This window comes from Hyperoodon ampullatus, assembly GCF_949752795.1.
Source record: "Hyperoodon ampullatus genome assembly, chromosome: 6".
NCBI classification, from domain to species: domain Eukaryota; kingdom Metazoa; phylum Chordata; class Mammalia; order Artiodactyla; family Ziphiidae; genus Hyperoodon; species Hyperoodon ampullatus.
In genome coordinates this window covers 62,528,016-62,543,355 of record NC_136919.1, presented here as the reverse complement: position 1 = coordinate 62,543,355, position 15,340 = coordinate 62,528,016, and the positions used below count along the sequence as shown (strand labels likewise).

Sequence of the window (15,340 nt, the reverse complement as noted above, 5' to 3'; positions counted from 1 at the left end):
AAAAAAAAAAAAATGGGCAGAGGACCTGAACAGACATTTTTCCAAAGAAGATATATTGATGGCCAATGGGTATGTGAAAAGGTACTCAACATCACTAATCATCAGGGAAATGCAAATCAAGACCACAATGGGATATCATCTCACACCTCTTAGATTAGAACGGCTATCATAAGAAAGATAAAAGGTAAGTGTTGGCAAGGATGTGGAGAAAAAGAAATCCTTTTGCACTTTTGGTGGGAATAGAAATTGGTGCAGCCACTTTGGAAAGCAGTATGGAGACCCCTCAAAAAATTAAAAATAGAACTACCATATGATCCAGCAATTTTACCTCTAGGTATATATCCAAAGGAAATCAAAGAGATATCAGCACTCCCATGTTCACTGCAGCATTATTCACAATAGCCAAGATATGGAAGCAACTTAAGTGTCCATCAATAGATGAATGGATAAAAAAGATGTTGTATATATACACAGTGGAATTTTATTCAGCCATGAGAAAGGAGGAAATCCTGCTATCTGTGATAACATGGATGAACCTTGATGGCCTTATACTAAGTGAAATAAGCCAAATGGTATCACTTATCTGTGGAATTAAGAAAAAAAAAGTTCAACTCATAGAAACTGAGAGTAGACAAGTAGTTGCCAGGGGCTGGGGTTGTGGGAAATAGGGAGAGGTTGGTAAAAGGGTGCAAATTTTTGCTATAAGATGAATAAGGTAAAGATCTTATGTAAAACATGGTGACCACTGTTTTATCACCATACTGTACAACTGAAATTTGCTGAGAGAAGAACTTAAATGTTCTCATAAAAAAAAAGATTAATATGTGAAGTGTTGGATGTGTTAATTAACTAGATGGGGAAATCCTTTCAAAGTGTATACATATATCAAATTATCATAATGCGCAATTTAAGTATCTTATACATTTATATGTTAATTATATAATTATGCCTCAAGAAAGCTGAAATAATATAAATAACTAAATCATAAAAGCAGTCAGAGAAAAGATACACTACTTCAATGGAGGAACAATAAAACTAACAACTGACTTTACAACAGAAATGATGGAAACCAGGAGACAAGGAAATAACATCTTTTAAAGCCTGAAAATAACTCCAAACGTATGATTCTATGCTAAGCAAACAAATCCTTCAAAAATGAAAGAGAAATAAAGACATTTTCAGATGAACCAAAACTGGGAGCATCTGTTCCAGTACACTTCCACCAAGAGGCAGAAAAAAAATACTCCCAGAAAGAAACTTAGAAACTTACGAAGACATGAAGGACTAGAAAAAGCATCAATATGTGGGTAACTCTAAACAAATAGTGACTTCATATAACATATGTATTATAACACATAATATATAAATGACAACAATTACTTCTTGTTGTCATGAGTTTTAGTTCAACATCTATTTTATGCGCCCAGAATACCAAAAACGATGATAGGAGGGGTTCTAAGGCCACTACATTTACTATCACAGCAATGTTTAAAGTACCAACTTATATCAAACTTCAGAAAACCAAGGAAGAATGTTTTGATCTCTGGGAAAACCACTTTAAAAAGAGTAAAAGGAGAAACACCATGAGAAGGGATAAATTGGAAATCTTTTCTAATTGAAAATTTCCAAGCAGGTAAGAAAAGAAGAAAAATGGAAACAAAGAATAGATGGGTCAAATAGAAAATACACAGTAAGATGATAGGATTAATATGTCACAGTAAATTAAAATGGACTATTCCAATTAGAAGACAAAGATTATCAAACTAAACTTAAAAAAAAAGAAATATTTGGTGTCTACAAGGCACACTGACAAGACATAACTGATAAAGGTTGAAAGTAAAAAGATAGAAAAAGACATACCATGAAAATACTAACCAAAACAAAGCTGATATAGCTAAATTAATAACAAAGAAAAACACTGTAAGGCAAGAATAATTACTACAGATAAAAAGGTATAATTTATAATGATACAAGAATTAATCTGGACTTCCCTGGTGGCACAGTGGTTAAGAATCCAACTGCCAATGCAGGGGACACGGGTTTGAGCCCCGGTCCGGGAAGATCCCATATGCCACAGAGTAAATGAGCCTGTGTACCAGAACTACTGAACCTGCGCTCTAGAGCCCGCGAGCCACAACTACTGAGCCCTCTTACCACAACTACTGAAGCCTGCGTGCCTAGAGCCCATGCTCCGCAACGAGAGAAGCCACCGCAATGAGAAGCCCACGCACCGTAACAAAGAGTAGCCCCCGCTCGCCGCAACTAGAGAAAGCCCGCGCGCAGCAACGAAGACCCAATGCAGCCAAAAATAAATAAATTAATTAATTTTTAAAAAATAAAGGATCGGGCTTCCCTGGTGGCGCAGTGGTTGAGAGTCCGCCTGCCGATGCAGGGGACACAGGTTCGTGCCCCGGTTCGGGAAGATCCCACATGCCGCGGAGCGGCTGGGCCCGTAAGCCATGGCCGCTGAGCCTGCGCCTCTGGAGCCCATGCTCCGCAACGGGAGAGGCCACAACAGTGAGAAGCCCACGTACCGCAAAAAAAATAAAAAATAAAAAATAAAAAATAAAGGAGCCAGATACTTAATATTTTAGGCTTTTAGGCCATATGCCTCTCTCACAACTATTCAACTCTGCTGTTGTAGCACAAAAGCAATCATAAACATATGTAAATAGACGAGAGCAACTGTGTTTCAAGGAAAACTTTATTAACAAAAACAGGCAGAGGAAAAAGAAGAAAAAAAAAAAACAGGCAGAGGTTCAAACTTATCCCAACGCCCATAGTTTGCCAATCCCTTCACTATACTATAATGTATTCCCTCCTAGAGAAGCTCTAGTAGCTTTTCATTAATACCACTAAATTTTACCTCTCTCTCAGTTTTTAAAACATTCTGATCTTAATCTTACTGGTAAATTTTTATTTTAATGCTTTTCTTATTAGGCTCAATCTACTTGAAACAGGTTACTCTTGGGAGAATATGTATAACCTTTTACATATTTTAACTACAATACCAATTATATCAGAAATTAACCTATAATTGAGATTCAAACCCAGGGAGTTTGGCTTTAAAGTCACACTCATGGCTAGGTCACCTCACACAGTTGTTGTGGGAATTAAAAGAAATAACACGTGCAGAAAAAGTACCTTGTCGACCCTAAATGACTCTCTAAATATTAGCTGCTATTGCATTAGAACTTTTGATCTGGATGTTTTGGGTGACCATTCTTTTGTACCTGGTCTTATTAGAAAGTAAAATTAAAATATGAGAAAGCATAAAAAAAGAAATTAATCTATAAATAAAACGTTTCTAAAACCATAGTACTAGCATACACTAAAGTCTCAGTGTGATGATGTCAAACACCTATATTTACAGTTCTCCCTTTTGAACTTTTTTCAGTTATTAGTTTTTAATTGCTCACTCTGTATTTAATAAGGAGAATTATCACAAGGCCCCACTAATATATGCAACTAAGCAACAACAGTAAATATCTTCTTTTAATTAAACACAATGACCATGTGTATAAAAAAGATCTAAATACGCAGAACTTAAAGACCTTCTCTCAATCGCTCTCTTATTACAAAATTTAATTGTATGTACCACCACCGAACTTGTTATTTTTAATAAAAAAGATTTAAACAGTATAAAATGATATAAATAGGAAAGAAAATACCCTTCTCCATCAGGGAATCTATTCCTTCTTCCTTCTCTCTTCCCTACCGGTTTCCTCACACGCACCCTTGATCATACTCTCTCTCTCTCTCTCTCCCACACACAACACACACACACACACACACACAGGGCATTTTAAAAACACAATCTAAGTCCAAATGACATAGGATCAGGCTCAAATACCAGTTCTACACACAAAGCACACAAGATATGATGCAGAAAACACAAAATCAGGTTCAAATCCCAGCTCTACAACTAAAACCAGTTTAATAATCACTTCCTAGCTTTGCATCTTCAGTAACTATTTATTCAACCTCTATTAGTCTGTTTCCATCTATAAAATGGGGGAAAATCATACCCACCTCATGTGGCTGTAGTGAGCATTAACGTGAGAATTAAAATCACACGCCCATAGCATAGTGTTGATATACAGTCAAGCCTTAACATTCCTAGGTGATGCTATTACCACCGCCACCACTAACACCACCATTCTGGGCAAATCTTGTTAACATCTATTGTAGTTCCTCTACAAAATGGAAAAAGCAATGCCTCAAACGGTGTATGTAATAACTTTTTAAGGCATCCTGCAAATTCGTCTTGTCCTTTCTCTCAAGAACTTAATGTTCCTTTGAGAACCTTTAAGAATTAAACTAGTCTATTTTTATTCCTGAGAAGAAACAAGAAGCTAACATTTTTCACTTTGTTTTTCATTACTGTAGATATTTTTAAACCAATATATTATTAAGAGATCTAATATGTCACTTTTTAAAGAACTCAACACTAATAAATAATCATAAATAGATGTGGTTAAAAGGCAATGTCAGAACAGGGTCCACTTTCTCAATTCCAATATATTTTAAAATGCACCAATTTGAGAGTTTATGTTTGTTGTTTTTGTTTTCAATTTTCTGCACTTAAAAGCACCACATGTTAATAACTGTATAATATAGTTGCTCTAACATTAGTTGATATAAACATTTCTTACCAAGTTACGCTTTTTTAGTGGAAGAAAGTAATAATAGTGGCAGAAAGAAAACATCAGTGCATAGCAAGTAAGAAGTTCAGTGTAGAAACACAACTGCAGAAAAAGCCAATGATTATCTTCACCAACACAATTGTTAATCCTGAAGAAAAAAAGGAGAAAGAAAAAATATTTCAAACTTTAATGTTAATTTTAGTATGGTAAAACTAGAGATAAACGCAAACACACAAACTTCACATAAAGCACAAACTTCATATGTGTTTTACTTCACGGAGATAAGCTAAAGTCACTCAAACCTAAAAGCAAAGAGTACATAAGATACGACACAAATATGCCACTTCACATTTGTAAAGCACATTCTACTTTTTAAAGAAGTCCTGTATATGATTCCCCTTCAACTCAACAACAACCCAGTGAGGCAAGGAAGAACAGATGGCAGCCTCCTTGCTTCACTGATACAAAAAAGGAACAAAGGAGTTAGGACAATTGCCAGAGGATGTACAGTTAGGAGAGACAGTGGTCAAGAGAGCAAGAACCCTCTTCTCTATACTGCCCTTCCACTGCAGCATTCTAGCTGTGCAGACCAATTTGAATGATGTGAAGTAAAATAACTTAAACCTGCCACTCTGATATACTGCTAAGCATTCACAATTTTTCTTACTTTTAAAATCTAACCTTGCTTCCTGAAAATAAACACATATTCAAAAGTATTTATAAATTCTTAGAGCTACATTTCCACCAATATAACAGTGAACCACAACTAGGAAAAAGGATTAATGTCATAATCCCAAAATATTCAAGATTAATGCAAGCTATTTTATTGTTCCAAGGTTATTTATTGTACCTAAATTTTCAAAATATTTTACAATTCCAGCAGAAAACCCTAGTTCAAAACTACAAATTACCTTTCACAAATGCTTTCATTTCAATATAGCATTACACTGCCACTATTTGAAAAAATAAATAAATAGGGTCAAATTCCTAACTTAAATTGTTGTTTTAAAGGTGTGCTGACTATTTTTTTAAATCAGATATATAACTGAACAGAAAACCTGGAAGAGGCATTTCTTAGACTAAAGAGTGCATGCTTCGTAAACAAGAAAATTTCCTGTGTTTTGTTATCTGCAAGCAGGGCTACCAGAGAAGGGTGCTTCTGTATGCACTCAAAAATACTCTTCAATAGCTGTTGCTTGAAAGATGACTTATACTTGCCCCATTCCTTTCTGTCCCCCCAAAATTTGAGAAATAACTGCTATGATCATGGCATTCTTCTTAAGCACAGAACTTTAAGGAACACTAAGATAATCTACATGTAAGAGTTCTTTTGGTAGCAAGTTCCTTGGAAGGAGTGATTAGAGCCAAAAATAGAGTAAACCTTGAGGTCATCAGAGAACTGACCTCCAAATCCAAAGCTGTTAAGCAGTTAAGATAATGCAATTTCTGAAAAAAAATTAAAAATTCTCCTTGCTTCTAGTTTATACTGTACATTTCCCTCACTCTCTGAATATCTCAGCATTTCTCTATTAGGGAATTCAATCACATAAATCCCTAAATCTACTCAGGCCCCCTGGTCTACCCTCCCTTCCTATGCTCCAGCTCTTTGTACTTTCACTCTTCTTCCCACCAGTGTTCTGAGAAGGTGACTAAAACTATGGAGGCACAAGGCCTAGGAACAGAGAGCTCACCCCAATCTTAGAATTTTGGTTAAACAGCACCTTATTTTGTCACCAAGTCAATCTTTATTCCTTGAAAATAAATAAAATCACTAATCTATATAGTACCAAAACAGTTCCTAGTTGATTATTTTTTAAGCTTAAGCTATTGCATTCACTTAAAAGGAGGTATCAATATCCAACCAACTATCCTGAACATTTATTAGATTTTTAATCAGAAATATTACTCTAAAAAGTGTATAAAATTGAGTTTTTAAGTGTGATTATCCCTTACCTGAATACATGTTTTATATAGCTTTAAAAAATCTACTACTATTGCAACTGTAAACAGAACACTGAGGTTTGTAAAATCACTTGAGAATTAATCTGTTTAAAGTCAACGCACATTTTTTCAACACCAAGAGTATGTTATATACTAAACTATCCTGTTGATGGAATTTTCAACTTTTTTACATAGTAACAAAGTGCTTTTACTTTTTCTTAATCTCAGGAAATTACCTTGTATTTAAACAATCAGTTTATAGTGAAAACCAAATTCTTACTAAAAGCTGGCTAATAATAACTTGTGTTATCAAAAATAAGGGAAACTCTAAATTGATTAGCATTACTAGGCAAAGCTAAACTCTACCCTGAGTCAACCTTAGATAAATGCAATTATAAATTTAAGAAGATTATTACGTAGCTAACTTTGCATATATGCATGTATGTGTGTACAAACATAAATATATATGTATATAGATATATTTATAAAGTGCTACACCATACCAGTTTAAATATTTATACAGAGATCCCATGCTAGGAAAGCAGAATTAAATACAATATCTTTTTCACAGATTTTTGTGACAGCTTTGAAATGAGATACAATGAAGAACTCTCACAGCATTTGTTTTCAAAAATTCTATTTCTCAACTGAACATTTTCTTTAAATATTACAAGAGAGCCCCCTATTGACCAAAAATGTTGGCAGTTCAGCAGAATCAGCTAACTACCACTTTTTACACATCCAGCCAGCATGTAATATTAATACCTATTACCAATTCATAACACTGAAAAAGGCTGAAAGTGGGTGAAATGAGGTATAAGGGTATCTGAAATGTGTTACTCTTTAATTAAACAAATTGGAAGGGAAATACAAACAATGAGATGTATACGGTTTATTACAGTTAGAAACAATAACAGCTACTATATTTATATTTAAGTATTTTCTATGTCAGACACTATACTGAATGCTTTACATACATTGCCTCATTTAATAAAACCACCTTAGTTCTTTTGTTTATTTGGGTGCATGTTAATTCTTAGTTTTCTGCTCAAATATCTCCTTGTGAGAAAATATAGGATCTCTGGAAAAAATGACTTTGGGAGTTGACAGAACCATATGATCAAATAAAGGGATCTTCATTAAAAGGTTTTCTTAAACTGTATAACTCTAATATAACCTTTGTTTAAATCTGCTAAGTACTAAGATTTATTTTTTATTACCTTTTTTCCAAAAAGTGAATTACTTATTTCTTACCACGGACAGTGATGATCCATTCTTCTAACACAGTGGCCGCAGCGGCTGCAGTGATGGGAACGCTTTGGTCTCATCAAATTACACTTGTTACACAATTCCCAGAACTCCCTTTCTAGAGAAGGAAATTAAAATCCATTTAATAAAGGCACATGAATAATGTTGAAATTTAGCAACAAGTGTTTAGAAGAGTTTATAGGAATTCTTCGATATATATGTCTAAGTCTTCAGTGTAAATGTTTGCCAAAAATGTTGCTGCTCTATTCTATGCATGTTTTATTTTGTACGTTTCTAATTTTAAACACTATAAAAATAAGACACTATTAATAGTCAAACTAAGAGATAGAAAACAACATATTTGAGTTTAAACATATTGTTGTAAGTAAAATTTAATGACAAAACCCCGAAGTACAACCAAATTATTACATTAAAACAGAATTATATTTAAACAAATTAATTTCTAGAAATTTATTATCTAAAAGCTCTAAAGAAGAAAAAATGCTGAGTATTGGTTTAATAGATTAATAAGTCAAAATCAATCGTATGATATCGTAAGAAAAACAGAGATGGCATCCCCCCAAACTCCCCACACGAAACCATTTTTTAAAATATTAATGGATTCATTTGGGAATGAGATAGGGTTGGAAAAAGATTTCAGATGGCTTTAAGAGGTACTAAGATAGTTTCAGAAGTGAAGAAGATTACAAGAAGATTACTATTTAACAGAAATAAAGGAGTTCTTTACAAAATTCTATCCTACCACCAAGTAGCAATTTCCTCTAGTCTGTTGTGAAAGAGCACACAATTAAGCTTTGTGCTAAAAACATGAAGTTTACAGGAATAAAGGGAAAAGTCATTTGTTTTCATTAAGAACTACTCTAATTAGATCCATAAAAACTCTATGGGACAGTCATCTACCAAGATAAGACAATTGTTATATAGAACATATCATTTTAATATTTCTTGAAATGGAATTTTTTAATAAACATTCTTAAACTTTATATCACTTATGGAAAACTATATCCTAACCTCACTAAAAGTATGGGCATAGTAAAATTAACCTAACTCCAATACTCAGAGTGAGTATTAGTATATGCAAAGTGTGGCCTAGCACACAGTAAGTAGTAACTAAATCCTTGCTAAAGCATGAAAAGTTTAAAAATTTTTTAAATGAAAGATTCTAAATATAAGTAATAGAATTGTGGGTAGTTTTCAATTTTCTAAAAAGATACCCTATTTTAATTCCATTATTTCTAGTTTAATGGCCAGAAGTAAAATCAATATACTGGAATTTTATAGTAAAGTGTTAGAAAAACATTCTGCTACAAAAGTCTCTGAAGAAATCAATAAAGTATGAATAAAAGCTATATCAAATCAACTGTTCATTCCAATAATATGAAAGTTGAGAAATTATCTTTTACATTTAAAATATTTCACTTTAAAATAAAATTCTCTTCCATTTCTTACTTACAATCCTTATTTTAATGAAAACATATTACATGAGAGGGCAACAATATTAAAGCTTAATTTAGGTACAATTAAACTATGATAATTTAACTGTTAGTGAAACAGAAATATTTCATATGTAGCATAATACCAGGTCACAAGCATGTCACTTTTTTTTCCCCCTAGATGTTAGTGGATGTTAGATGTTCCCAAATATCCCAATGTTAAAACTTTGAATTCACATACTACAAGGAATATGGTCAGGAAGGAGACTCTCTTCGATGAGCCGATTTTCATTAAAAGAAAACATGAAAACTTTATGTTCTTAAACCAGCCCCTTAAAAAATAAATATGGGGTATTCGCTATTGGCAATTTCAGCACATAATACTGCAAAGAATAAATTATTTATTTCATACTTAAAATGTTGTATCCTCAGAAAAGAGCGTTTGGCTAGAGTCAGAGAAAGACTGTAATTCATTCTGTAGTGTAGACTATGGTTGGCAAACTACGGTGAACAGGGAAATCCAGGCCACCACCTGTTTTTGTGTGACCCATGAGGTAAGAATGTTTTTTACAAATTTAAATGATTGAAAATGATAATGATCATAACAATAATAATTTGTGGCATATAAAAATCTTGGAATTTAAATTTCAGTGTCTATAAATAAAGCTTTATTTGAACACAGCTATGCCCGTTCATTTACATATTTCTACGGCTGCTTTTGGGCTACAATGGCAGAGCTGAGGACTTGTGACAGAGACCATATGGTCCATAAAGCTAAAAATATTTGCTATCTGGCCCTTAACAGTACAGAAGAATGTGTTGACCTATGGTCTGGAACATAAATTTGTTCAAAGAAAGGGTCTGAGCCATTTAAGGCTCAATTTAAGATGTAAGAATCTAAAATGAAAAATACGAATGAAAATGCACATTTTCACACACAAGTATACACACACATTTATGTTTTTAGAAAAGAAAAAAAATCACTATTTTTAAAATCCAGAAATTAAAGTAGCATCTATGTTTTTGCTTTGCAGAGCAAGAAAGAAAGCCATCCATCTTAACCTACCACCCTATGTATCTATAAACCATTTCTTAGTCTTCTCCCTTTTTTCTTCTTCAGGGTTTATTCATGTCCAAATAGGATCTTGGTGACTGATACATTCTGGTGTCTGATGGTCACCTACAAGACTGTTGTACTACCCATCTAACAAAATAAAATAAAAGCCTATGGGAGACAGAATCCAACTGCTAATTTATGGTAGCTATAGAAGATAAAAAATTAACAGACACATTTTTTAAAGGAAAGAAAAATCAAAACATAAAACAAATAAAAGAAAAAAGGTAAACTCTATAAATGATAGATGCTCTTTAATGTAAGGTAAACAGCATCTCATTGTTTAACAGGGAACCTTATTAATGCTGTAAATGCATGAATGACTATAAAGCAAGATTTGGTTTGGTTTATCCCTCAAAAAGGAAGGAATCACCTTCTATTTGAGTCTTTTAAAAGACTCACATATTAGAGGGCCTTTTCTCAATTACTATATCTCAAATCACAAACTAATGTTTTGGGGAGAAAAATATAACTCGAAACTACAAAAATCAATACAAGGGTTGGGTTTTAACAGAGGCTTTCTGACAGAATCGGTTGTCAGTGTAGCTTTATAACAATACCAAGAGACTTTGGAAACATTAAAATGTGATAAATGAATGCATGTTTTTTTGGTTGGGCAAATGGGAACTCTTCACTGAAGAAAAACAAGCCAAATGTCAATGAGACCAGATATAATGCAAATATCCAAACAGTTGGCAAGACGCCATGGTGTCCTCCATCACTGGAGTCTATAAGCTAAAGGTAACACAGCAGTTTCAGGTGGATTCAATCTGACCCACAGGTATAATCTGTTTGGTATTTATTTTAAAACAATGCTTTAAAAATTTTGAATTAGTTGCCAATATTTTTAAAAATCATGATATGTCTCATAAAAATTGAGATTCCATATTTTCTCTTCAAAAACTGTAGTATCTAATAATACCAGGCCTGTATGACTATTTCACTGTAGCTGAACAGTGCCACTCCCTTTAGGTAAGATATGAGATTTTCAACATAAAATAGTTCCTCCCTGGCCCCTTTCACTGATTTGCAGTATCTGTCAGATGTAGGCATTTGAATGTTTGACCACAGCAAACTAAAGATTTCATCAGAAATGAGTCCTGAGTTAGGAAAAGCCTGCTTCTTTGATTTTCTGATAACATTGGGTTTTAGAGTTGAAGTAGAAAATACATGTATCAGTATTTTAGAGAGCCTTTGGTTTAGGCTAGTAGAGAAGAGGGATTCTATACAAATTATAGAGTGCCATCCTCCCTGTCCAAACACAGGTACACGCGCGCGCGCACACACATGATAACTGCTAAATGACAGTGATACTGCTTCTATAAATTAATAAAAACTAAATATTCAAGATAATTTTCAGAAACTTCTACATAAACATCAGTGTCATATTATTCCCACTTAATCGTTAAACTTGCAAGACCAAGTAAGCCCCAAATGATGGATCTCAAAAAACAGTCGGAAACTAAAGGGAGGCTATCTAAGTGACTTGCCAGTTAATCTAATTTTGGAAAGAATTAGTACATTGGTTCCCAAACTTTGTGACACACTAGAATCACCTTGGATCTTTCAAAAATACGGATACCTGGCTCTCACCCCCAGATATTCTGATTTAATTAATATGGGATGTGATCTGGACATTGAGGTTTTTTAAAGCTCCCCACGTGGTTCTAATGTAAAGCAAGTTCGGAAACTACTATAAAAAATTTTCTGGTTCTATAATGTATAACAAAGACATATAAATTTCTTTCTAGAAGAAAGTACAGCGAGTTCTCAAAGCTTACATAGCAAATGATGGAAAAGTGAAACTTGGGAAAGAGGGTAAAGGAGGTTTACTATATCTGGCATGTAATAAAACAAGCAATACATTTGTAATTTTTTTTGTGTTGCCTGAATGGTTACTATGCAATAAACTGACCAAAAATTACCTTCATTGACACTAGAATAAAAGGCTTTCAAAATTTTCACTGAATTGTTTGAACTTGAAGAAATATAGGCAATAGTATTATAATACTACAAATATTTAAGCAATATTATATCAATAATATCATGAAGTGGCACCATCAAAAAATTCCTTTAGGGCTTCCCTGGTGGCGCAGTGGTTGAGAGTCCGCCTGCTGATGCAGGGGACACGAGTTCGTGCCCCGGTCTGGGATGATCCCACATGCAGCGGAGCGGCTGGGCCCGTGAGCCATGGCTGCTGAGCCTGCGCGTCCGGAGCCTGTGCTCCGCAACGGGAGAGGCCACAACACTGAGAGGCCCGCATACCGCAAAAAAAAAATTCCTTTACTAAATAAAAATATAATTTCTCAGTAATTATATATCATTCAACAAATACTTACTTAGCAACTATTACTAAGTGACTATTTAGGCACTAAGGATACAGTACTGAACAAATGAAGAAAACAACACAAAGAATCTACACCCTCACAGAGGTTATATAGATGTGGAGTGGGAGGAGGGAGAGACAAATAAATAAACAAGTAAAGTGAAAAGGAGAGCCAGAGAGTGGGGGATATGAGGAGTCAGCTAAGATTTGTGGTTTTAAATTGAGAAGTCTGGAAAGGAAACAATTGAGGAAAGACTTGAAAGTGGCGTTACATGACATATATAATTAATATACTAAAGGCAGTCAAATACATTAATAAAGATGATAATTCTGGCATTGTAAAACTGATCAATCTGAAGGGTACCATACCTCCATGTGGGATCTTTGGGTTCTCAGGGAGTCTTCCTGGATCAGTTATTGAGGCCCTCACTAAGGCAACCAGACAAAATATGGCAATGCCATAGAATACTTGGAAATAAACAAACAAATAAGTAAATAAATAAAATTAGTATTTACCCTTCAAAACATTTTTCAACAAGCATATCTAAAGGATAAATGTATATTTTAATTAATACCATCAGGATAAATAATTTTCAAAAATAAGATGGAAAGATGATTAATTCATTTCATTCATCAAATAATACTGCCAAGAGGATTATCTAAAATGTAGTAATTTTAAATAGTTATTTTGTATAATAATAACTGATAAACTTGTTATAAACCAGATTCTTTATTAACAGAAATTCCCTACTAATATTGGTATAAATGAATCCCTTTTAATTATTACATGTACTATATTTGACAGAATCGAAGCAGCATTTTTAAACCTATGCTACAATTAAACTTTTTCATTAACTCTAAGTGGCTAGCTTCAAAATTACATTGGATTAGTGATGTTCAATTGCTCTTTTCAATAGATCTTAAGATAGTTAATTTGAAAATAAAGAATCTAGAAATTTTTGTGTTTTAAAATGAATAACCAGAAAAAATAACAGTAAAGGAAAATATATTCATTCATCATAATTCTACCTTTTAGATGAAAAAGAAATAGGTATTTTGTTGGGGGGATAAAGGTACTGCACCTGTAATAGGAAACTTAGTTCAAGTGCTAACTCCAGGACCGACTGCATGGTATTGGTCAGTTTTATCATTTGTAAAACAGATTATACTTCCCACAGCTCTTATGAGATCAAAATGACAGAATGTACATGAAAACTATAAATGTCATGTACATGTAAAACATATCACTTCAATCTTATTCTTTTAATCATACGCAAACCATCACCATTAAACTATAGGAGAAAATAATTATCCAGAAGTTCAAAGTATTATCATAATCAAAATCATAATCAATAATTTTTATATCATGAAACTTTTTCTCAACAATGTGTATCATAATCATTCTTAAAACTCCTTCCACATTTGCAAAAAGTATATAACAGAAACATTAAAAATACACACAGACCTACATAAATAGCACTATTGTGCCAGTCTTTTATTAAACAAAATGGTCTTTATATATTTTGTAGAGTTAGATATGAAGATATCACACTTATCTAACCCTGCAAAATATATAAAGGCCATTCTTTTTAAAAATGTCCATAATTTAGTAAATAACTTCATATTAATAGCACTGAATAATATTAAAAGGAAGGTTATTATAGTGGTATTTTACTCCAAAAACATTCACAATGAGAAAAATCTTTAATTATCCAAAGAAATAAATAAAGATCTAGAAACTTACTTATTATTAATATGCCTGGAATATGTCCTTCTTCATAGTGAGGAAAGAGGACAATTTTGGGAATTAAAACAAAGTTGTATAACCAGACAAAGACAATCAAACCCATGCAGCACCAACCATGTGGGTCAACAACAAAGTGAATCCGGAGACCCATTTTGCAGTCCTATGACTGCCTGCCAACCCACAAGGAAAGACGAACCTAAGGAAAGGGAAAAAGAAAAAATTACTTATATAGGAAAAATTATTTGAATAAAACAAAACTACCTTTTTGGCAACTATAAAATGACACTTAAATTTTCTTTCTATGTATGTGTGTATATATATATATATATATATATATATATATATATTTTTTTTTTTTTTTTTTTTTTTTTTGCGGTACACGGGCCTCTCACTGTTGTGGCCTCTCCCGTTGCGGAGCACAGGCTCCGGACGCGCAGGCTCAGCGGCCATGGCTCACGGGCTTAGCCGCTCCGCGGCATGTGGGATCTTCCCGCACAGGGGCATGAACCCGTGTCCCCTGCATCGGCAGGTGAACTCTCAATCACTGCACCACCAGGGAAGCCCTCTATGTATATTTTTGACAAAATAGAACACTTTGTAAAACAAAGGGAAGTTTCAGCCTATTAAAATTTCACCATAAGCTTCAAATAATTTAATTTCAATTTTCATATGAATTGCAATCATAGAGTATAAACTGGCATTACCTTCTGAAGTTAAACACGAGTCTGCCATTAACTCAGCAATTCCACGTGTAAATTCAAGAGAAATGAGTGCACATATTCACAAAAAGATATGATTTAAACTACTAAAAAGTTTTGTACATAAGACTAACTGATGGCAATACAAGTCAAAAGAGTGCTCATC

The 15,340-nt window shown here is 33.5% G+C and overlaps 1 protein-coding gene across 1 annotated transcript in view; it reads right to left on the bottom strand.

Moving 5' to 3' along the window:
* Positions 1-14,627, bottom strand: part of ZDHHC21 (zDHHC palmitoyltransferase 21) — a gene marked incomplete at both ends in the record, with an annotated part of 46,459 nt that extends 31,832 nt beyond the window's left edge. The window contains 4 exons of the mRNA XM_079706247.1: positions 4,656-4,794; positions 7,842-7,953; positions 13,099-13,197; positions 14,474-14,627. Of these exons, the coding sequence (XP_079562373.1) occupies positions 4,656-4,794; positions 7,842-7,953; positions 13,099-13,197; positions 14,474-14,627 (504 nt within the window). The remainder of the gene's footprint in view (positions 1-4,655; positions 4,795-7,841; positions 7,954-13,098; positions 13,198-14,473) is intronic.
* Between the last annotated feature and the right edge of the window lie 713 nt (positions 14,628-15,340).